Source organism: Notamacropus eugenii, chromosome 3 (assembly GCF_028372415.1).
Source record: "Notamacropus eugenii isolate mMacEug1 chromosome 3, mMacEug1.pri_v2, whole genome shotgun sequence".
In the NCBI taxonomy this organism is placed as follows: Eukaryota; Metazoa; Chordata; class Mammalia; order Diprotodontia; family Macropodidae; genus Notamacropus; species Notamacropus eugenii.
The window spans coordinates 65,357,505-65,382,977 of NC_092874.1; the positions used below are offsets into that span (position 1 = coordinate 65,357,505).

The 25,473-nt window shown below is 41.6% G+C and overlaps 1 protein-coding gene across 16 annotated transcripts in view; it reads left to right on the forward strand.

Moving 5' to 3' along the window:
• Positions 1-25,473, forward strand: part of KIAA1217 (KIAA1217 ortholog) — a 564,412-nt gene that overhangs the window by 530,655 nt on the left and 8,284 nt on the right. For all 16 annotated transcript variants that reach the window (XM_072651714.1, XM_072651715.1, XM_072651718.1 and 13 more), the window contains 7 exons: positions 1,618-1,793; positions 11,310-11,440; positions 12,132-12,279; positions 15,699-16,173; positions 18,624-18,807; positions 21,675-21,838; positions 22,933-23,094. In XM_072651714.1, coding sequence (XP_072507815.1) covers positions 1,618-1,793; positions 11,310-11,440; positions 12,132-12,279; positions 15,699-16,173; positions 18,624-18,807; positions 21,675-21,838; positions 22,933-23,094 — 1,440 coding nt within the window. The remainder of the gene's footprint in view (positions 1-1,617; positions 1,794-11,309; positions 11,441-12,131; positions 12,280-15,698; positions 16,174-18,623; positions 18,808-21,674; positions 21,839-22,932; positions 23,095-25,473) is intronic.

Sequence of the window (25,473 nt, forward strand, 5' to 3'; positions counted from 1 at the left end):
CAGCTTCAAAGCTTAATGGGTAAAAACTCAATTCAGAGTTCGGCTAGTGAGTATGCCATTATCAAACGCCTTCCAAGTCATTATAGTAGGTTCCTGGAATACAAAGGCAAAAAGTGAAACAATTCCTGCCCTTGAGAAGCTTACATCCTATCAGAGAAACAGCATGTACACACATACACAGAGCGTATACAAGATAATTTTGGGAGTGAGGCACCAAAACCTGGGGATCAGGAAAAGTCTTATGTAGAAAGGCAGTGCTTTAGGATTCTGAGAGGAGGAGATGAGAAAAGAGTGCATTCTTGGCACGGCCTGTGCAAAAGCATGTAAAAAAGAGACAATCTTGTTTGAAGGATGGCAGCAGAGAGGACAGTTTGGCCAAATTGTAGTGTGTTAAGAGGAGTTCTGTGTGATAGGAACAGCAAAGTAGACTGCAGCCTCATAGAAAAAGCTTTTAATGCCAAATAGGGGAGGTTGTATTCAAGTCTAGAGGCAATGGGGAGCAGCTGAAGATTTTAGATCAAGAGGGAAATAGCTCTGTAGAGGATAGATTGGAAAAGGAGTGAGAGGGGTAGAGGCTGAGTGCCGGGAAACCAAACAAGGAAAGAGAGAAGTTCAGGAGAGAAGTAATGATGGCCCAAACTAGGGTGCTAGTTGGGTGAGTAGAGAGAATGGAGGCAGATTTAAGAGGCATTGTGGAGGTAGAATCCACAAGTCTTAGCAAATCTAAGCAAGTGGATCTCTATTTAAATATGGGAGGGGGGGAGGCAAGGAGAGGGCAGTCACAGAATCATATGGAAACTGTAAACAAGTAGCCTATGTGAAAATACTGTGATATCATCTAATTCCTAAGCAGATTTAGAGCCCTTTTGCCCCCAAAGGCAGGTAATGATGATCATCATTAATTGCTGTTTCACGTATTGATGAGTGTGTGCCACAAGCCAGAACATGAGAAATCGCTTCTCCTCGATTTGGGCTATTCCGTAGCAGTGACAAGAAAAATATCGTCGACGTTTTCTATACACTGGATGTTGCAGTCAGTAGGGAAGGTGTTCAGTTTCTTCCAAATGGTAGAGTCCTGTGAGAGTTAGATACAAAGTATAAGAATATAGAATTCTGTTTGTCAGTTTCCTGGTGAAACTGACACACAAGATTGCAGGGATCATAGAGTACATGTACTCCTCCTCGGTGAACTAAATACCATATTTATTAAACATGTATGAATGTTGATATATATGCATTTATGTTTGCACACATGCATGTAAATATACCCCTCAAATATGTACATATATGTAGAATGCACATACATATGTAGCTGTTCCCCTAAAGCAAGAGATCTTCGAAAAGAATATTATGCAGATGTATGTGTATATGTGCACGTGTTGTATATGGGTGTGCACATATATTGAAAAATAGCTGGTTAGAATGAGCTGCACTTGAGCTTTGTACAACCCAGATTGGGGTAAGAGGGTCCGCAGCCTCCACTCTACCTCCAGATACTAAATCATCAGCCTCAGGCGTGTTTATCTAAACCTACTCCTGAGCACTTGGCAAAGCTTTCAGTTGCCAGAAATGTTAGCCAGGCAGGGAAAATTGAACTTGATTTCTTTTGTGAAACAGCTGCAGAATCAGGAGTTGCTGAGGGCAATGATGAAGAAGGCTGAGCAGGAAATCTATGGCAAAGTGATGGAAACCCTGAAACGGCTTGAGGATCCTGTGCAGCGGCAGCGCCACCTGGTGGAACAAGAGAGGCAGAAGTACCTTCACGAAGAGGAAAAAATAGTCAAGAAGTTAGGGTGAGTGTTGGCATTGGGCAGCAGGGTTGGAGGGCATTGGCCTTAAACAATAGTATGGAATTTTGACCTTAGAAAAATTGCCTCTTCCAAATGGGAGGCATTTCCCCAATACAGCTTCTACTTGTTTAGTGTGCTGCTAAAGGAAACTTTTTGGCACCAAGTAGTTTTGGATTCTTTCCTTGCTTAATTAATTGATATGTTGTCTCTATCCCCAAATAGATCCCTTTTAAAGGATCAAACATATAAGCATCTTAGGAAAAAAAGAGAAGGGGTTATAGGCAAGGTAAGATTTATATCTAAACCAATTTAATGGGAAAATGTTTCCAGTATTGGGTATAATATGGTAATCAGCATAGATCATTTTAAAAAATGCTTGCCATTGGCAGATCTTTTACCAGAGTTCAGCTCCACACTCAATTAAAAGGAGCAAATAGTAAAGCTATATGTATGATAAATGTGATATTAATAATTAATGTAATTAAAGACAAAGTCTAGATGAGATGGTATTCAACGTATCTTCCTAATAAAATCCCCAGAAAAACAATTTAAACAATGCCTGATTCAAAGTGAGGAAAGGTACTCCTTTAAATATTAAAATTTTTATCAATGGTCTTCACTGAAAGCATTTCTCAGGCCACGCTATTGAATTTAGCACTGGTTTATTATGCCTAGTCAGTAGAAGAAATATATCTTTTATGTTAATGTATGGGAGGCTATACAAGGCTATTTATCACAGAGCTATTGCAGTTTATGTTTTAATGAAGAGTCATTTTTCTGGATGCTTCCAGCCTTACATAAGCTGTAATTCTGCCATTTCCTGGGGAGTGTGATTCCTATAATTTGGGATTTTAAGAGAATTGCTTTCATATGATCCTCATAGCCACTATTCTTGGTGATCTATAGACTAGACTCTATCACCTAGTCTTTATTTGATTGATATTTCAAATTACCTTTGGTACCAACCTACCATATTTGGATAAAATGAGAATTTTCCTCCAAGGGACAAACCAAAGAGAAGATGAAAATTGGAATTCTTTTTAATGAATTAAAATTATTCATCTAAGTTTTCATAGAATACCATTGAATTATATAGCCCCTAAAATTGATGTAGTGTTTGTGTGCCTTTGTGAACAGGTAATAAGGATATTCGAAGTTTTGGGGTTGCTTGTTTTTAAGAATTCAAACTCTTCTGAATCTGGCTTTGAGATCAGATCTGTAACTTGCCACCCAGGATAAACTGTGAAACCTTAAATCAAAATTGGAACTAGTGATGTAAAAATAATTCAATAAGTTATTATAGCAAATTCAGTGTAGTGGGAGAGGGGATTGATGTAGTGGCTTGTATACTACTGATGAAATTTTTGTGTCCAGTAAATTTCAGTGGCCTGGTGAAAAAGGCCCATTCACCTCATCCTAGTTACTTCTCTGCTTATCAGTTCACAGTCACAAATGCAACATGCTTCATCAGAGAATTTTATCAGAAGTCTTTTCAAAACTGTGCTTCATTTATTTGACTCAAAAATAACTTCAAAATTTAGAAATGGGCAGGAGTGATTTTGCTTATTCTTCCATTGTGCCAATTTACTTAAAGATAACTCCTAGATACTTTCCTACTCTGTGTAGAGGCGGTAGGAAATATATACATGGGAATGTGGAATGCACTGGCAGAAAGGATTGTTCTGTTAGTTTGGCTTTGCTTAGATGTGCTGCTGCTGATGTTACAGAGGAGCATTCAATCTGGAGGTCACAATTCAAAGGAAATGACTGTGCTGGGAAAACAAAGGACAACCATAAAACTGTTTTTAAATAAAATTGGGCAGCTCAATGGCACTGCAGTGGATAGAATGCTGGGCCTGAAGTCAGGAAGATTCATCTTCTTGAATTCAAATGTGGCCCCAGACACTTACTAGCTGTATGATCCTGGACAAGTCACTTAAAACCTCTTTGCCTCAGTTTCCTCATCTGCAAAATGAGCTGGAGAAGAAAATGGCAAGTGACTCCATTGTCTTTGCCAAGCAAACCCCAGATGGGGTTATGAAGAGTCAGACACAACCGAAAATAAGTGAACAAAAATTTTTAAATAAAATTACTTATAGAGTTCACAATGCTGGCCTCCTAAGAAGATGAAATATTATAAAATGTCTTATCTCCCTTCCCTAAACTTTGACGAATGAACATATTCTCTCTCCATCCCCTTGTCTCCCCTTGCATGACCACTGCCTTCATTCAGGCCCCCACTCCCCTCCCTTATACCTTGGCAATAACAGTCTGTTGCATTCCCTTACTCAAAAACAAAGTCAAGTGCAAGTCATGTCATTATTTCTCTGATGGCATGGTCCTCTTTGGCAACGAAGGATGAACACACACACACCTGTTGCGTTCCTCTCCATTTAGTCTGCCTGCTCTCTAATTCACACCCCACGGAGCTAAAAATTTGCTATTCCTAAAGCTCAGGTCTGACTATATAATTCCCCTGATCAAGAAACTCCTGTGGCTCCCTCTTGATAAAATCTAGATTCTCCTGTTTGCCTTGTAAGGATTTTCTCAGCCTGGTTCCACCCTATCTGCCCAGAGTTACTGTATATTATTCTGTATCACACACTCTGCTTTATGGCCAAGCTGCCCTGCTTGCTTTGTTCCAATCAATGAGATCTTATATTCTACCTCTTTACCTTCAGATGAGCTGTAATTAGTCCCTAGAAGGCACTCTCCCCTCAGGGTACTTCATGGAATCCCCTCCCTTTCTTCAAAGGTTAGCTTAAGTCCCCACCCTCTCTAAGAAGCCTGTGATGATCACACACAGACACATATACACACACACGCAGACAAACGCACCCTGCAGTTGTTTTCCTGGATATTATTTTGTATATATCTGATATGTAATTTTCTACTTTCCTTCCAGTAGAGGGAAACTGAGGGCAGGGATTGGTTTGCTTTTGTCTTTGTATCCCTTAGTGCCTAACTCAATGCCTGCCTGATGGGCAGTTTCTTAATAAAGGCTTGTAAATTGAAGCAAGGAGAACTGTGACTAGAATGCCCTTGACTTAGGGGACCACTTCAAGGCCTGGTAAACTGAGAATACCCGGAGTAGTTTCATGGGGACAGGGATAGACCTTGGCGGGGAACTCATTGAATACCATTTTAGACTGCCTGAAACTCAGTCTCTGCCTCCAGCCACCATCTGCTGCCCTCTCTTTCTAGGCCTCCTTACGTATTGTCATCCTTCTCACCCCCATTCAAATGTTTGCCCTGAAATGTGAAGACTGTCTTGCTTCTCTCATATGCGTCCCCAGGACAGAGCCTGGCTGTTGGCCCATAGCAGGCACTTCATAAATGCTTTACATATTTACAAATTGGTTGATAGATTAGTCAGGCTCATCTGCCTGCTAGACAGATAGTTCAATTCAGTAAACATCTCTTAAACACCTACCCATGGGATTTAGAGATGAAAGGTATCTTAGAGATCCTCTTGTCCAACTCCCTTTTATAGATGAGGCAAGAGACCAAAGGGGAAGCAGCTAAGTGACCCAGTAGATAGAGGCAAACTAAGTTCCTGAGTTCAAATCTGGACTCAGACATTTCTTGCCTCCTTAATCCTGGGAAAGTTCATTTAACCCTGCCTCAGTTTCCTCATCTGTAAAATGAGCTGGTGAAGGAAATGGCAAACCACTCCATTACCTCCACCAAGAAAACCCCAAATAGGGTCACAAAGAGTCAGGCGTGATTGAAACAACTGAACAACAACCAAGAGACACAAAAGTTAGGTAATTTGCTCAAGGTCACGTAGGTACCAGGGAGCAGAGCTGCAGCAAGAGTGGTTTCTGCATGAAAGGGGTCTTTCAGAAGGTTTCCATTGGCCAGTGAAGCTCTGTTGCTACTCAACCCAACCAGCATCCAAAAGAGTAATAACAACCCAAACCTGTAAGTCTCACTGAGTGTTCTCACTATAGCCTTGTGAGGTAGGGAAGTCAAATGTTCATATTGATTACCATTTTAAATGAAAATCATAGGATCGTGGATTTAGAGCCTCAGCGAGTCCAGGAGCCATCTAATCTAAACCGCCTCCCAACTTGCAGATGAGGAAACTGAGGTGAAGTGACCAGGATCCTTAGATTATAGATCCAGAGCTGGTATGATCATAAAAGGTCATCTAATCTGACCCTTTCATTTTACAGACCAAGAAACTGAGGCCCAGAAAGATGAAGTGATTTTTACAATGGTCACATAAATAATAAAGATCAGTTTCAGTGTTTAAATTCTGATCTTTTTTCTATAACTAACCCTAATCCTATCATAGGAGCCAATAATAATGATGATAATAACATCCAGCAATTATTTAATGTTTATAGTTTACAGAAGATTTTACAAATGTTAACTCATTTGATCCTTATAACAGCCATGTGAGGTAGGTCCTGTTGTTTTCCCCATGTTAGGGTTGAGGGAATTGAGGCATGGAGAGGTTATGTGAGTGACCCAGGATGGCTCAGCTAGGGAGTAGCTAAGGCAGAATTCAAACTCAAGTCTTCCTAACTCCAAGTCAGCTGCACCAGCTGTCTGCTTCCTTAAAGCCAGGAGGGCCGATGAGTATTTTAATGGCTTAGACTCAAGGAATGCCAGAGGTGGTTAATGGCTTTTGAGGGCATACTTCTAGTTTAACCCTCTGAGGCCCAGATATCAAAATTGATTGCCCAAGGTCGCACAGCTTGTTCGTAGTAGAAGTAGGAAAGGAATACTTTTACTTCAAGTCCAGTGCTCTTTCCGTGATGCCAGACATGTTCTTTCTCACTAAGAGATGAGGGATGAGATGAAAACTGCTTGTTAAATCTCTCAGAATTAGAATCCATAGTAACCAGCTAGCATTAAAGAAGCCCCAGAATCCGTAAGCACTCAACAGTGGGCAGCTTTGCTCGAATGACTGTCCTAAGGAGCCATGTAATGATTGGCAAAGGCATTTCAGAACTTCATTTCTGGGTTCCCAGGGCTGTTTTTACAAATTTTTTCAACAAACTTTAATGCATTATTTGTAACCAGTACATGCTATATTAAAAAGTGGCACTTTGGGGCAGGAGAAAATTGCGATACATTTCCAAATGATCCATTGACAACAACTATGACACAAAAAAGCCAACTGGGAAGTTTATTGGCCTTTAGTGAGCAGAGGTTATGAGACCCAGGAGGCATGTAGGAAAGAAGTGATTAATGCAAGGCTCCAGGCAGAGGCAGACTGAGGGTCAAATGACAACTCCTTTGAAAATTAATTGCAAATTGGAGGACATCTGGATTTGTAGGTTAATTCACACATCATCACATTCAGAGCCCCAACTCTGCCAGCCAGTTTTGAGCTGCCTGCCACCAATAAGTCTTGAACACAATTACATTTGGATCTGAGATGAAAAATTTTTGTAAAGTAAAAGTTCCTAGACCTGGGAGACAGATAAATCTAAAGTACAGATAGGGGGAAGCAAGGCAAGGGAAAAAGCTGCAGGAAAGGCATGCAGGAAGGATTGCCGCAAACTTCTTTAGAAACAGCCACGGTGGAAATGTTGGTACATGCCTGAAATCACACCTATTGGGGAGGCCAAGACTGGCAGATCTCTTCAGCTCAGGAGTTTGGAGCTGCATTGGGCAGTCATTTAAAAAAAAGAGGAAAGAAAAATGAATTATCCCATATCTTCTCTCCTTCCTTGAAGTATGGGATTGTTGATATAGTCACAGGACAGATCCTTTATTTTTAAAATGAAAGAACAAGGCTTTCTACTTTGGTCTAGGATTTCTATCTCTTAAGTCTTCATTGAGCATTTTGGTCTAGCATTTTGATGGAAAAAGAAAAGGTACCATCGTGGTGGACCCTGTATCCTAACAACATTTCCATGGTGGCTTAAGGTCTATAAAACCCTTTGCTCACAATAACAAATATTATAACCATTTTATACTGCTAGAAATTGAAATGCAGAGAAATTGAGTGACCTCCACACATTCACCTGACTGGTGAGCATCAGTTGTTGTTTAATTGTTTTTTTAGTCATGTCCAATTCTTCATGACCCCATTTTGGGGTTTTCTGGCTAAAGATACCAGAGTGGTTTGCCATTTCCTTCTCTAGCTCATTTGACACATGAGGAAACTGAGGCAGACAGACTTCAGTGACTTACTCAGGGTCACACAGCTGTTGAGTATCTGAGGCAGGATTGGAATTCGTGAAGATGAGTCTTCCTGACTTCAGACCTGGCACTCTATCCAGTGTGCCACCTAGCTGCCCAGCTGAGTCTCAGAGCCAACCCTAAAAATTTTTGCCCTTCAACTTGAAGCACCTACTGTATGCCAGGCCCTGGTATTCAATCTCTTGACCCTTCTGACGAAGACTTGGACAACAAGGAAAGCCAGTGCCTCTGTGTGTTACCTTTTGCCAATGCTACCTATATTGAGCGAGGAATCTTTTCTTCTAAAAAGCTGCCATTTCTTTCCAGGACCCCTTCCACATAGGTTGTTCCCTTGCCCTTCCTTCCTTCCTTCCTTTCCTTTTCCCCTTTCCCTTTCCCTATCCTTTTCCTTTCCCTTCTCTTCCCTTCCTTTCCTTTCTCCCATCCCACTCCCATTCCTGATTGCTAGACTCTTCCTAATAGTTTTTTCTCTTTTACAAGCAATGAATGTTATAGAAAGCCCCTGCATTAAATGGTGGAATCCCCCCTCCCGCTCCCCCCCACACATACACATACGCATACCTCCACTTTGGCCATTATAGGTAATCCCAGCTCATTCTCTGTGTCTTAAAATCAGGCCAAAATAAGCAGCAAAATTTCTTCTCCAATTCATCAAAATCTCTGTTCTCATGCTGCCATCTAGTGGTTCTTCGTCCCCCCAAATTCTTGTCCTTTGACTCTGGATTGACAGGGAATCAGAGCATTTGAAGCTGGATGCGACCTTAGAGATCATTTGGTCCAACCTTTTTCCTTTTACAAATAAGGAAACTCAGACCTGCGGCAGACAGATTGAAATGCCACTGACCTTTGCATCTCAGTGCCGTATTGTTAATATGCTGGGAGAAGCATGGCGGCAAGTAACCTTGAAGCCGAGCCATGGGGCAGTTTTGCCAGAACTGGGATGCTTCCAGCTTATGTCGTTTATAGCAGAGATTCATTCATTCATAAATCTTTTACAGAGTACCTACCCTGCCTAAGCCTGTGCTGGGCACTGAGGGGATCCGAACGTGACTAATGCCCTGTCCATCATGAATTCACAAGCTAGGAGAAGAAATAAATCACAAGCATAAATAACAGTCATATCGCTTTAAATAGATGCTTCTGTCCTGCTGCTAAAATAAGAAGTGTTTGAAGGATAAAGTGTGTAGGTATACACTGAACTCATACTGCATTCAGGCTTTTCAAATAGGTTGGATTTTGAGGGGGAAATATGGCTGTATTTAGAATAAACTATGATAAAAAATGAAAAGAGAAAGGGATGCCCCATATACACCCATCTGCTGTCCTTATTTCGTGGTGGTGCTGTAGAAAATGGTCCTATATTGTAAGTAAAACCAGGGCCTTCTTTCCAGGATGGAACCCTTAATTTCCTTGTAATTGCTCTAAACCAAAGCAAAAGCAAACCAAATCACCAAGTATTTATTGAGTAAACATTCAGTCAGTCAATAACACTTATTAAGCACCTAATGTGTGCCAGGCATTGTGGTAAGTACTAGAGACGCAAAGATGAAAACTCACAGCTGCGGGGGAGGGGAGAAGGTAGAAATTTCAATTCTTTTGGAGAAATAGCATGCATGTACAAACAAAGTTTATGTAAACACGTAGAAAAATAGAAGGTAATTTCATGGGAGGCACTGACCACTAGAGGGACCAGAAAAGCATCATGGAGAAGGTGTTTGACCTGGGCTTGGAAGGAAAAGAGGCCTTCTTGGAGGTGTCAGCCAGCAAAGGGTCCGATCAGAGTGTGGGGATGGAGCCTGCATGAAGGCTTCCGATTGAGGTGAAACAGCAGCAAAAAGGCCAGTTTGGCCAGACCATAGAATGGGTAAAGGGACATACCACGTAATAAGTGGGAAGGGGAGCTGGGGCCACGCTGGAGAGAGTTGGAGAAAAGCCCAATGGAAGACCCTAAAGGCAGCAGGCAGCCCACAGGAGCTTTTTGAAAAAGGCATATTGGTCAGAGGGGCAGCTAGGAGGTGCAGTGGATAGAGCACCAGTGCAAGAGTCATGAGGACCTGAGTTCAAATCTCACCTCAGACACTTGGCACTCACTAGCTGTGTGACCTTGGGCAAGTCACTTAACCCCAGTTGCCTCATCCTGGGTCATGTCCAGTCATCCTGATGAATATCTGGTCATTGGATTCAGATGGCTCTGGAGGAGAAGTGAGGCTGGGGACCTGCACAGCCCTCCCTCACTCAAAAAAACAAAGTCAAGTACAAATCATGTCATTATTTCTCTGATGTCATGGTCTTCTTTGGCAACAAAGGATGAATGCACACACACACATTGGTCAGACCTGGCCACTCTTCCTGCTGTGTGCAGGATAGATCAGGAAGAGAAGAGACTGAGTTTGGAGGGACCGAATGGGAAATTAATTTAGTTTTTTTAATTATGGGTACAGTTCAAGAGAGATGTAAGGATGAACAGAAATGGGTGGTAGTGATCTGTATGGAAATAAGTGTGGCAATTAAAAAGGTTTGAGAGACTTCATTTCTGGGTAATTTAATCATTTTATTAATGAGACCAGCATGTATATTAATAAAAGGATGGTCATTTGGCTGTCTGTCTTAGACCAAACACAGTCATGGTGGACAGGCTCACCTTTCAAAGAGTAAGTGTTTCCCAGGATGGGAGTCAACCCTAAAATTGGTGAACAACTAATGAGAGAATGAATATTACAATGAGGGTGGAGAGTGACATCGACACCCTTGGACCTAGAGACTGTTGCCCCTAGCCTTGGGCAATTTAGAAAAAAGGGTCTCTCTCCATCCAAGTTTGATTGAATGGAATCTACCTTAGACTAGAGATTCCTTATAAGGTTGGGTGGTACTGAATAGAGAAGGTTAACTCAATCTTCTGAGACTGAGGTCTTGAAAATAGAAAAAGGGGGCTCTGGATCTCCCTAAATCATTAGTTATTGATAATCATTTCTCTCAGAAGGGGATATCAATCACAAATAATTTTAGGGCACGGTATGTGTTCCAATATGCATATGCGCATGCGCGCTCTCTCTCTCTGTCTTTGTCTCTGTCTCTGTCTCTGTCTCTGTCTCTGTCTCTCTCTCTCTCTCTCTCTCTCTCTGTCTCTCTGTCTCTGTCTCTCTGTCTCTGTCTCTCTCTTTCTCTCTCTGTCTCTCTTTGCCTTTCTGTCTCTCTCCCCAAGTTTTAAGAAAAGAGTAAGGGGTCAGGGTTAAACTGAGGCAGGCCAAAATCAGACAAATCCTTAGGTATTGTTCTTCATGCTGTGTGAGACTTAGAACACTCTGGTTTGGGTTTTTATCTTTTGTTTTCTTTCATCCTTCTGTTTGTTCCCACCAGTGAGCTAGAAGTGTTTGTTGAAGATCTGAAGAAGGACTCCACCTCAGCTGGCCGCGTGGTCACTCTGAAGGACGTGGAGGACGGGGCTTTCCTCCTTCGACAAGTGGGCGAAGCTGTAGCTGCCCTAAAAGGTGAGTCTTTCTCCAAAGAGAGGCCTGATACTGGTGAGCAAAAATTTGATTTATCATCACTGAATTTGGGTCGGGGATCTGGGTTCAGATTCCAGCTTTGTCACTTACTGCCTGTGTGACCTCAGGTAAGGAAGTGCCTTCACCTCCTTGGGTTCACCTCAGTTCCTTCACCTGTGAGATGAGGTGTCTTGAAGGGATGACACTGAATGTTTTTTCCTATCTATAAGCCTATGGTAAAAGCATGTTGGCCAGCTCTAACTTTATGTTCTCACATTCATGTTATGTTTAATTATGTTTAATAGGTTATGTTTAATTATTATGTTTAATAGGTTCATATTAAATTTGTTGTTCTTCAGTCACTTTTAGTCATTTTCAGCTCATTTTACAGATGAGGAAACTGAGGCAAACAGGGTTAGTGACATGCCCAAGGTCACACAGCTAGTCAGTGTCTGAGGCTGGATTTGAACTCATGCAGAAGAATCGTCCTGCCTCCAGGTCTGCTCTATCCACTGTGCCACCAAATACTTGTTTTTAAATACTGAAAATAAACTTGTATTTGGGCATGGCCAACCTATGCCATGACATTATGACCATCTCCTGTTTGCTTTCTGATTCTGCTGCATTGCATCATGATCTTTGACCCTCACTAATGTTCCTCTGCTGAATTGTCCATTGGCCTTTGACCCTGCAGGAGAATTTCCAATGTTGCAGAATAAGATGCGGGCTATTCTGCGTATCGAAGTGGAGGCTGTGAGATTTCTGAAGGAGGAGCCCCATAAACTGGACAGCCTCCTCAAGAGGGTCCGCAGTATGACCGATGTATTGACGATGTTAAGAAGGTAAACTGGGCTACCACCTTGTGGTGAGGGCGGGGGATGCGAAAGAAGGGGCTTCCAATGTGGGCACCTTCTTCAGTGGGGGAGGAGGGCTCCTGACCATTCTGATGGGCTGGAGAGGGCATAGAGGAAGGGACTTCGTTTCCATGATGATTTACAGCCTCTTGGTTCCCATGTTACTGGCAAGCCACAGCTGCTGCTGGAGTTTCCCACCTTTGGAATTTTATGATTAGGAGCCTGGGTTAATCACTCTTCTATGATGTTTTTTTCGAATTTAAGACACTGATGGGCTACTATGTACAACAAATATTAAAAAAATTTTCCTTTAGGAAGTTTTCCCATCATTTTTAGTTGAATGTATCCATTTCTTTTTAATAGCTGTGAGTGATACTATATGTTGGGCAGCAAACCATGTGGCCAGGCACATTCTGCATTCACTTTGGGGCCTCTAGATGAGCTTGGTCCAAAGGAGATGGTTATAGGTGAATGAAGTCATCCTCAAATCTTCTGCTAAAGGACCATGCCTAAGAACATTCCTACAGTTTGTACAGAGAAAAGAGAGAAACACCCAGGAAAGACCTCACATACGCTCCAGCAAGCACCTTTTTATGATGACCAAACTGAGGTCCTTGATACTGTGTCTGTATGCTGTATGCTGAGATATCTTGATGCTGTACTTCCTAAGAAGGTCTGCTAAAAAAAATTGCTCAGACGAAGTTTCTGGTTTAAACCATGTATTCAGAATTCGGTCTCTGCAACGAGAAGCTGCCTCTGACATTTACAGCAGTTTGCATTCACTAATTCATGACATGTTCACAAATGACATTTTATGATGTGTCACAACTGGTGGTGCACTTCGAGACATGAAATTCTTTTTTTTCCTTTTTGTTTACCTATAACTAAGAACGCTAAAAAACTGGTCATGGTGGCATGCCCTGACTTTTTCATTTTCCAGTGGGGTTTTGAGAGTAGGTGACCCAGCAAACTTCAGGGAAATTACAGTCTAGTCTAGACCTTGGACCAGGTTGGATTTTCACTATCAGTAATAGAACCAGTATGGGAAAGAAATAGCAAATGGGGTTTCTTTGGGGTGAGCAGCGGAACCACTAGTAACTGCCAATAACATAATTTTTTCAAAGGGGACAAAAAAAGAGAATTAAACTTTACCTTTAACTTTGGGAAGAAACCTTAGAATCCTGGGATTGAAAGAGAACTTTGAGGTCATCTAATGTAATATAAGCCCCCCATGCATCCCATCTCTTGCATTCATGACTGTGGGGTTGCTCAGGGGAGACATATCCCAAGACACTGTCCCAATTTTAAATAGCTCAAATTTTTCAAGTGGAAGCAGGGTGTAGTAGATAGAAAACTGACCTGGAAATCAGGGAGACTTGGGTTCATGCCCCTCTTCTGACACAATGGCTGTGTAACCCTGGGCAAGTCACTTAACCTTTTCAGTCTCAGTTTCATCATCTATAAAATATGGCGATAAAAATAGCTTCTACCTTGCAGGATTATTGTGAAGACCAAGTAAGATCCAAGGTCAAGCTCTTTGCAAACTCTAAATTGCGATGTAGATGCTACCTATTATTATTACTAATTATTATTATGTCTTCTTAATGAGGGGGAATTAGAAGGGGAGAGAATTGGGATTTCAAGCTTCTAAAAAATGAATGTAAAAATTGTTTTTATGTGTAATTAGAAAAAAATTTATATATATATGCACACAAATATATGTATATATTATTATGATACAAAACAGAACATAGTATATCTATAATAGAAGTAGAAACCAAATGCTGTGAAGGTCCACACTGGGAGTATGACTAGATACCTGGAAGAGAAAGTAAAGTACTCCAGGGCTTTATTGTGGCCTGGAGGACATCCCGGGACAATTAGAGGCTACATAAAGGTGAAGACCAGAATGGGGTGAGGCAGAGAAACCATCTGGTAACCAAATGAGAAGGGGACAGATGCCAGAGAGGTAGAGGTAGAGATGATAAGATTTGTAACCTGATAAGCCTGGGTGATTGGGAGGATGATCATGCCTCCAAAAGAAACAGGAGACTTTGGAATGGGAAAGGGTGAGGGTAGGAGTTAAAGGGAGAAATAATGAGTTTCATCTTGGACATGTTGGGTTTAAGCTGCTGGTGCAATATTCTAGAAGATTTATTGAAAAGTGGTTGACAGTGGAAATTAAGAGAGACTTGGGTGTCACTGATGTAGGATTTTGGAGGCATCTATGTGGGCATGATACTTGAATCTCTGGAAGCTGATGAGATCACCAAGGCAAAGAGAGGAGAAAGAGAAGAGAGGAGGGCCCTGGAGAACATTACTGACCAAACAACACAGAATCAATTCCAAGTCACAATTAGGCAGATTAGAATATAGAGCTATATTTATAACATTTTCTAAACTGAATACGTAAAAAGAGAATAGTCTTCATGTGTTGGTCTCATGTCTCATCCCTTTGGAATATACACTGTGTGGGAAAATAGGTTTTGAAGACATGCAGTTGTTATATTTAGCAAGCACTGAGTGATGATAATATGAACTTAGCTGTGTAATTAAAAACAACTTGCCCTCTACCAGCTGCTGACTCCCCTATTCCCAGCTCTCCAGTCACTTGTTAGAAATAAAATGGAACAAAGTTGATTGGGGGGATAATAGAATGGGAGTGTGGCGGTAAAGCGATCTCACCCTCTTGCCACCACTGTCCGAACAATTAGACTACAAAGCTAGTCTGACCAGAGGGGTCACAAAAAGACAAACATCTAGAACCACTTCTCTTCCCAAGAAGGAGTCCTGATTGTCTCCATGGCATTGCGTGAGGGGATCAGATGACAGTCATGACATTTTATTCGCATCCCTCCACATACTCTATGATCTGTCCATATTGGCTTATTAGCTGTTCCTCTCTGTGTCTTTGCACTGACTGTGCCTCATGCCTGACATGCCTCTCTCCTTACCTCTACTTCTTAAAATCTCTGCCATCCTTCAAGACTCCATTGAATCACCACCTTCTAGATGAGCTCACCACTATTACCCCCTAGTCCCAGTTGCTAGAGCTTTCCTCTCTAAGCTTATCTTCCAGCTACTGTGTATGTATCTTAGAACCTCTTGAGAACAAGAAATGTCTTTGTTTGTCTGTTTGTTTTTCTCTGTTTGTATTCCCAGCATTTGACACAGGTCTTGGACATCATTGGCATGTAATAGATTACCTAATAAATGTTTTTCATTAATTCATTCATTCAGTATATGATTGTCAGTTGATTTCTGTAAGCTTCTGTCTTATTCTTAAAACAAAATACCAGCAAGTTTTGGGCCAATATACCATTATGGGATGCTGTAGTAATAATACAGGAAAAACCTGTATATACTTTCTGCAAACAACTAATCTTCCTCTGCACAATTCCTCCTAGACATGTCACCGATGGTCTTTTAAAAGGTGCTGATGCCACCCAAGTAGCACAATATGTTGCCATGGAAAAAGCCACAGCAGCAGAAATCCTGAAAAACCAGGAAGAGTCAGCCTACCCCCATGGCCCCCCACCCCAGAGCACACCTGGAGGGAATGGAGAGTCTTCAGCTTCATCCATCAAGTCAGAAGTGGTGCCCCTGTCAACCATGACTGTCCACCATGCCCAGAGTTCCCCGGTTGTCATCCACCAATCACAGCACTCTTCCGCATTGGGCAACCACCCCCAGAACTTGCCAGGAGGACCCTCTCATCACCCAGCAAGCCCTCCAGGCACCATGCAAGAGTCAACCAGCATTGTCCAGCCAGTGCAGACTCCCCAGTCCCCATCACCTCCCACCAATGGTTCCACCATGCAAAGTCTGTTCATTGAAGAAATCCACAGTGCCAGCCACCGGAACCGAGCTGTGTCTATAGAGGTAGGGTCCCATCTTCCTTCCTGCTTTGACCGAAATAAAACCACCACAACAACAGCAACAGCTATTTATTAAGCACCTACTGCAAGGAGATATAGCAAAGGATAAGGTGTATTCCCTGTTCTCAGAGAACTTACAATCTAGTTGGGGACATAAGACTTTAAAAAATTATTATTTAATAATGACATTTTTTTTTAAAAAAAAGTTCTTTAATGCTTATAAAGCACTGCCCTCCCAATAGTCTTTTGAGGTAAATAGTGTAATTATCATCACTCCCATTTTACAAGTTGAGAAACTGAGGATTAAAGGCCAGGCACTGTGCTAGGCACTGAGGATGTGAATAGTGGTGCAGTGGAAGTAGGATGGGATCCTCGCTCTAGGATGGGATCCTCGCTCTGGGATGGGATCCTCTGCAGGGGGAGACAGTATGCAGACAACTATGTTCAAACAAGATAAATGCCAGGGAAATGGGCATGGTGGGTTGCCCCTCCCCTCTCTCAGAAGGAGGAAGGCACTAAAATGAAGGCAGCCTAGGATACACTTCTTGTAGAAGATAGGATTTTAGGTAAGACTCAGAGGAAGCCAGGAGATGGAGATGAGGATGCCAGATCTGGGGAACAGCCAGATTAAACTGTCTGAGCTAGGCAATGGTATGTCAAGTGTAAGGAGGATCCAGGAGGCCAGCGTCCTTAGATCAAAGAGTTTGTAAATGGAAGGACACTGCAAAGCTAGGAGGAGGTCAGGTTATGAAGGGCTTTCAAAGCCAAGCAGGATTTTAGATTTGATTCAGGAGGCAATTGGGAGTCACTGGGGTTTACTGAATGGGGAGTGTTTTGGTCAGATTTGGGTTTTAGGATGATCAGTTTGACAGCACACTTGACGCAGTCAATCACCAGGTTTTCTTTTTATTCTTTCATGATAGAAGTGGCTGTGGCATAGTGGATACAGAGGCAGCCTTGAAGCCAAGCAGAGCTGAGTTAGAATCTTACCTTTGACACATTTGGATTATTTGGCCTTAGACAAGTCACTTATACTTATCAGTGCTCTTGGTACCTCTCTAAGATTATAAATTGCAGAAAAGATGCTAAACTGCATTAGTAGAGGGAGCCTTTTCACCTGGATGTTCCCAATACTAACAGAATTACAAGGTCCGCTCCCTTTCCTTCATAATAACCTCTCCTCTCTTGGCTTCTCTGACATTACGCTATGTTGATTTTCTTCCTGTTTCTCTAACTACTTTTCTTCGAGCCTTTCCTCCAATCCTAATTAGATTGGGCCAATTAGGCCCAATCCTAATGTCTCCTAATTAGAGACATCCCTCATTTTTAAAGACATCCTATGGTTTTTTTCTCTCCAATCAGATCTCTCCTTTCTATTCTCCACCTTAGTTTAGACGTTGGCATTGAGCTGCCAGCCTCCTAACTGGACTCTCTGGCTCTTGGATCTCCCAACCTCAGTCTACTGTCCTATATAGCCTGCTGCCAAAGAAGGCTTCCTCTCTTTGTCCTCATCATTCTCAGCTTCAGACCATCTCACTTATGGTTTTATATCCCCAGGGTCTAGGACAGTGCCCAGCTATAGTAAATACTTAACAAATTCTCATTGGTTGACTGAAATAACTTTCAAACTCCTTAAGATTCAAGAATCATAGAATTTGAGCTGGAAGTGACCTTGGGTTATTTGGTCTACCCACCTCCCATTTTACAGATGAGACAGTTGAGGCGAATGATCCGAGGTTACACAGATAGTAAGTAGTAAGGAGTAATAAGTAATAAGTAGCCAAACCCAGAACTTCTGAGTCTTTTCTATTGCACAAGGGTATTCTATAATCTGGTTTTATCTACTTTTTCAACCTTATAATCTAATCCTCATCACAAAGTCTGTGTTCATGTCATCTGACTGAACTGAATGACAAAAGCACCACTCCCCAAACATACTTTCCAAGACTTTTCTTGTGCCATTCCCTCTATTGAAAATGCCCATTTTAGCTAACCATCCTTTATTATTATTGTTAATTGTGATTATTATGAATGATCTTTAGTAAGGATCATTCATAGTAATAAAAGATGGCATTTATATAGCTCTTTATGATTTGCACTGTGCTTTACAAATATTATTTAATCCTCACATCCAGCCAGGGAGGTATTATTCCTATTTTACAGATGAGGAAACTGAGGCAAACAGGTTAAAGTGACTTGCTTAGTTCTAGAAGATGTGATAGATAAGATTATTCAAGTACACTGCACTCATCCAGCCTTGACTTTCTAGTACTATCTACAGTGAACAGAAATCCAAAGAGTTCTTCATGACTTCTTTCACCACCTCACTGAAAAGAATGCTGCCTTAGATGTTCAACTCCCTCCCCGCTCCCCACCCACCAATCAGGCTTTCTGAAATTCAGAATATCAGACATCACATGATGAACAACTAAACAATGTACTGTCTCCCTTCAGAAGGCAGAAAAAAAATGGGAAGAGAAAAGGCAAAACCTGGACCATTATAACGGAAAAGAGTTTGAAAAGCTCCTAGAAGAAGCTCAGGCTAACATTATGAAGTCCATCCCCAACCTAGAGATGCCGCCATCTTCGGTTCCTTCACCAAAGGGGGATACTCCAGTGGACAAGCTAGAACTCTTAGGTGAGATCTGGTTATTTCCAGAGTTTGACCTTTGCATGCTGTAGACCATGAGCGCTTCTTGATCTGGTTTTGGTTTCTAGAGAGAATACTTCTTTTGTACTATTGGAGGGTGGGGAGAGCATGTTCTCCTAAGTGTTGGCAGGAGATTTGTTCCTATTTATCAGCTCTAGTAATGGCTGGAAAGTCTCTGCTCCTCAGTGGGACCAGGTCAGGGCCCATTAAAGAAAAAAAAGGAATGATTCTGTTGCTGGATTTCCCAGGAGTTTGATGTCATTCTTGTGGGTGACCTGTTGGTCAGTTTGCTGAACGGATTGGGAGAAAAATCAGCCTACTTGTTAAAATGATACTATTTGGGTCTCCTAAAGAATATTAGGAATGTGTTTCTCATGATTGAACATGCTGTCTCAAGGGAAGGAGGGAGAGAGAAAATTTGGAACCCAAAATTTAAAAAAATGAATACTAAAAATTTTCTTTACATGTAACTGGGAAAAAAATAAAATATTTTTAAAAGAATATTAAGAATAAATAAGGAGAAACAGAATCTTTAAGAGACTGTTAGTTTCAGTGCAAAATATATGGTGTTCCAGTAGTGTTAGTGCAGTCTTAAACTTTAATAGCTTCAGAAGTATAAATGCTACCTACATACAGAAAACAGCATCTGAAGTATTCACCATCTGAGTTTACTTTATACTTAACTGAATTTTGTGAATTGTGAATGGCAAATTTTTAATTTTGAAATTTCAACAAGATCAGGCACCCTGTGATTTGGCATTGGGTATGGAACAGTTTCTGGATGATACCTTCTCAGACCAGTGAGGTAGAGGAAGGTCCTCCTGTTTGTCCATCTCAGTCACTTCACCTGTGTCCAGTGAACTTTGTGGTGAAGTGTGTGTGCACTGAAACCACATTCTTTGGATGAGCTGAAGGCTAAGATTACAAAGACAAGCCTTTCAGTGACTGATAACACCATGTGAAAGTTTTTTTACAAGGTTATAAAATTGACTGGCTGGCTCATTTAGAATGACTCGTCCTTATTTAGGGGAAGCTAGGTGGTTCACTGGATAGAGCACTGGGCCTAGAGGCAGGAAGACTCCTCTTTCCGAGTTCAAATCTGGCCTCAGACACTTATTACCTAGGTGTCCTTGGGCAAGTCACTTTACCCTTTTGACTCAGTTTTCTCATCTCATCATAGTGAGCTGGAGAAGGAAATGACAAACTCCTTTCAGTATCTTTACCAAGAAAACCCCCATAATGGGGTCACAAAGAGTCAGACACGACTAAAATGAGTGAACAGCAAAAAGTCAGCGAGATATATGTATGGCTGAAGAAAGTGCTGATGTTGAATTTTCATGAGAATAATCAATATTTAAACAACCTTTCAACATTGTTCTTTGTAAGTCTGTAGCATTTATAGTGCTAAAGTCACTAGAGCTTTAATACACACTAACACTCTTGAGATACCCTGTATTGCTAAGGGGCACAAAGTTGGAGGATACCTGCTCACACAAAAGATGTTAGCAATTTGTATTCATCAAAGGATATATAAAGTTCATAAGGTACCCAAGACAGAGGGAACAAGGTAGAGACAAAGAAAGGAAGACAGTCAAACTAGGAATCCTAGCCTAGAATTGGTTAGAAAAGAAAATGGGTCATAGAAATGGAGGCCTAGGATCCTTACAGGATTATAGTGATCATCTCTTGGAACCCCTCTCATTTTAAGAAGAGAAACCCAGACACCTAGTCCTCATAACTACTCCACATGTGAAAATGAACAATTGTCTGTGAAACACAGTAATCAATAGTTAGCTTGGAATCCTCGTCCAGTGATCATTTTCCAGAGGGACTCCTCTGAATAATCCCAAGGAGTAGATATCATGGCCTGGTTTCTCAGAGGAGAACACATACCTTCATGGAAGTCCAGACTTTTCCATAAAGACCTGAAAAGAGCTTGGGGAGCTGGGGGGGGGGGGGGGGTAGGCGGGGCAAGGATTAGGATTAGGATGTCCAGGCCTACCTAGTAGAAATGGGGGTTGATAGTTTACTGAGCACACTCAAAGTGCATTTGACTTCTGAGGCATTTATTGCTCTTTCTAGTTATTGGAGACTGCCGAACACGTGTAAAATGGGTAGACTCTATGCTCTGACTGTGGCCGGTACACATTCTGCAATCCCCTCATTTCCAAAAGCCAGTGGCGTCCTGGCTCTTCTCCTTCCTCCTCCCCCAAATGATCCGTTCCTTCTTCTAGCTACTACTCTAAAGAGGTAATCTTAGATTGCGGAGTTGGAAGGGTCCTTAGAGGACGTCAAATCCAACCCCTCCTTAGTCTATAGATGGTGAAACTGAGGCATAGAATGGTTAAGCAGCTTGCCCAGAGTTCTACAACCGGTTGGTATCTGAAGACGTACTTGAGCCCGCTCCAAGGCCTTGTTTGGTGCCCTATGCACTATGTCACATGGCCTTTCTCTCTCTTTTCTTGTAGCTTCTAAATCTCTACTTTTGCCCTCCTTGTTCTGGGCCCTACTTCCCTCCTCTGACCCCTCTTGCATTGCTTGGTTGAGGTGAATGAATGAAAAAGCATTTTACATCTCATATAGCATCCCTGAAAACCTCCTGCTGGAGCACAAAGGTTGGTCATTTTCAAAAGAGGAAAAAGCTTCAGAGACCAGACAGAATATTCTGGTTTTAATATGAGGCCCTGGCTTTTCAGCTCACCCCCAGAACTCAAAGCTCAGCTGATAAACAGCAGGAAATTGTTTTAGTGAGGCACTGGTGATGGTCATGTCCAAGGTGCAGTTGGAGGAAGGCACAAATCCTTTTTAGACATTCTCTTGAAAGTAATCATGTACCACAATGTGCTCTTTTCCAGAAGAATCTCCAAACTCAGAACAGGATTCAGATAAGGTGGGAGGGAAGTCTCCACCTCCACCACCTCCTCCTCCACGCAGAAGCTACCTTCCAGGATCTGGGCTAACCACTACACGATCTGGAGATGTAGTCTACACCATCAGAAAAGAGAATGCAACCACTAAGGTTGGATTATTTAAGCACTGGATAATAAGTCATCAGGTAGCAAAGAAATCTTCAGATGAGCCTTTGTTTTAGCTTAAGACACAGGCTCCTAACCTGTCATTCACAGAACCCAGGGTCTTTGAATAGATTCAGGGGGATCCCTGAACTTGAATGGGGAAAAAATTACATCTTTATTTTTTCCTTGGGTTTTTCCCCACACTCCTACCATGGAACAGTTTTAAAAGAGAAAACTCGTAACAACTATGCAGTCTTGCAAAACAAATTCCCACATGGCATATCCAAAAATGTTACACATTTATTTCCATAGAAACTGGTTTCTTTTGTAATCCTCTAATTTATTTTATGCATTTCAAAACATTGTTTTGAGAAGAGGTCCATAGGTTTTACCAGACTGCCAAGGGGGTGGAAGGGCAGGGGGAGAATAGGCATGACACAGAGCAAAATGTTAAGAACCCCTGACCTAGGCCATTTTTAAAAAGAGAAAAGAAATGGAGAGGGCACTAAAGGTGATTGCCAGGAAGGACCACCTCTTGACAAGTAGCATTCTCTGTTATGTGACCAGCCCTGTAACCAAGGGGCTTATTTACCCTTACCTGACTTTGGAGTATAACAATGCTAAATGCATATCATGAGTCACTTCCTAGCCAGGGCATCAGAAGATTTTTTTAAAAAAAGTTTCCCAGATGACCAAGGATCATTCAAGACAGTTGTGGGAGCCTGAGCAGAAACATGAGAAATGGACTTGCATCTTAAGAGGTGAAAGGTGTTATTTCACCTCAAACTCACCCTGCTCATCATTCATGTTAAATGCAAAACAAAATCCCCAAAGGGCCAGTTTTGTGTGTACTTAAACACTGAGAACTGAAAACTTTTATTATGATTCTTTTTTTACATTAATCAAACTGATGATTTATGAAAAAAATCCTAGTCTAATTTCAAGTTGATTAACTAGCTGTGCCCGCTAGATTTGGGGCCAGGAAACAGACATATTGTACAGAGGGATTATTTCAGTCCCCACACATTTGTTTTCTGATTTGTCAGCAGTTGGGAGCCATATTTAATCCATGAGTGGGGGCACTGTCATTTCCTTGTAGGAAAGCTTTGAAGATGCTGGGCCAACACCACCCGCTAAGGTCACGAAAGGTCCACAAGAAGAACAAGGTTCAGCCTGGTCACAGCCTCCACCACCAGCTGCAGTTTCCTCCTCAAAGGATGAGGAAGAAGAAGAAGGAGATAGAATAATGGCCGAATTACAGGTAAGAGGTTAGGGTAATGTTGAAATGGCCGAGGGGTGAAATTCCCCCTGGTGACTTTCAGAGTCTAGGAATTTGTTTAGACAAAAATGCCTTTGAAGGCACCAGTCAGTATGCAGAAGAGCTTCAGCTGTGTCTACTGGCACTGGTATTCTGGCTCCATAGGCTCACAGAGCTTGGCTATCAAAGTTTCTTGAGATATCTATAAGGAATGTCCATTTCATATAGACATAATTCTCATTCTGTGTGTGTGTCTCTCTCTCTCTCTCTGTCTCTCTGTCTCTCTGTCTCTCTGTCTCTCTGTCTCTCTCTCTCTCTCTCTCTCTCTCTCTCTCTTTCTGCATTTTCATTAAATAATTGGTATAAAGTACTACCTATCTTGTTCGGTGAGAACTGGTTTTTAGAATATGATGGTATCACCAAAAGATAGAACCTATTTATTTAGACTATCCAAAATTGGTTCTTATTGTTAAAAGATTTAATTCTTAGGGCACAATTCAAACTGCTGACCTGTAAGTATATGATGTGTTAAAGATAGATTTGGTCATCTATTAATTCTGAGCTCTGTCTCAATGGCAATTTGTTTACCCTTTCAAATTGCCTGGAAACTTGAAAGATTGGGTTGGGTGCCATACCCAATCCCTGTCTGGGAAATATTGCTTTACCTGACTATACATCACTTTGGAAAATTTACTTATTGGTTTTCAATTTTTAGGGAGAATTGACAGAGACTAAATCAGAAACTGTAGAGATGGGACACCAAATCATATGCTAATTTCATATTCACATGAGTGATGTGAACTTGCACAGTGTTTAGGCTCATTCATTGACAGGCAGTCATGGAGAGAAGATATTACGTGGAGTATTCCATTTGACCAATGGTTGGTTGGTTGTTGTCCTTCATCTTCCAAGAGGACCAAAATTTGACCAGTAAGTAGGATCTAGAGGTAGTAAGAGCACTGGGTTTGGATTCAAATGGAGCTGGCTTCAGATTCCATCTCTGACAGTGACCACATTACCCTGGTTAAGTCACCTAACCACAAACAAATGCCTAGGATTTATTTTCTAAGCTGGTGACCTAGCTGACATCAATCATTCCTCTACATTCCTCTACACTGATGAGTTCACGGCTCCTCTTTGTTTCATTAGCTTAGCTTAGCAGACTCTGTATTTTAAGGAAATTTTGCCATATCTCCAACCCACAAGTGGTTTTGAAGATTGTCCTTTGCAAATTCACCTTTCACTAGGCCATGTGGGACTCTGAAGCTACCCATTTCCTTTTTACTGCAATGACCATAACCTGGTTGCTATAGTAACAGGCATCCGTTAAAGCTAGCTGTTCAGACTTAGCTAAAAGCAGGGCTTTTGGGGCCTTTGTCATCTGCTTTGTCTCTTGGAGTTCCTTCAGAGCCTCACCTAAAGGTAGGAAGGTGATCTACGAGTCTGTTTGGTCTATCTGATTCCTCCAAAATTTGAGCTAGTGAGTTTAATTCTAAGACCTCAGATTTCTGAAGCTTGTGATTTATAAAACAAATAAGGTCCATGCCCTTCCCCAGCTCATGAAGCTCCAGTGACTCCCTCTTGCCTTTACATTAAAATACAAATTTCTCTCTTTGGCTTTTAAAAGCCCTTTATGGTCGTGACTCCAACCTACCTTTCTAGGTTTATGTTGTATCGTTTTCCTTCACATATACTACACTCCACCAAAACAAAGCTGTTCTCCATTTACAACATCCCACCTTCCACCTCCTTTCCTTTACACAGGCTGTGTCCCTCGTGTCTGGAATGCACTTTTTCCTTAAAGAACCTTTCCCTGGCTTCCTACAATGCTAAGCCCAATTGCCAGGTCCTATTGGAAATCTATTGTTTCCCACAATTGCTAGTTACCTTCTCCCCAGAAATTTACCCTTTTCTCTTTGTATAGATTTTGTTTTTAATTTTCTGTATACATGTGTATGTTGCCTTCCCCCAGCCAGCTGTGTGACAATCAAGGACCATTTTGTTTTTTCAGTTGGAAATGTAGACCAAGTATTCATCCAGGAGAGAAGAGTCAGGAATCTAGATTTGCCCCCATTGATATGTTTTAGGACTGGTCATCCTGTGTCTACTTTCAGAGGAGCCAAAATAGCTTCTCCAACATATTATATCCCAGAGATGAAACTGCGCCCCAGGTGCCGGACTGTTCTCCATATTCGTAGTTGACAGTATTGCCCAATCCGAAAGGAACCTGCGTGTGTATCAATATATGTTACAAACATAATTTTGGTTGTGAAAGAATTTTTTTTTCATCTCAAGACTCATGAAACTTAATATTTGAGGAGACCCTAATTTCCACAGAGACAAGTAAAGAGTGGATAACTGGTCAGTTCTCTCACCTCTGAG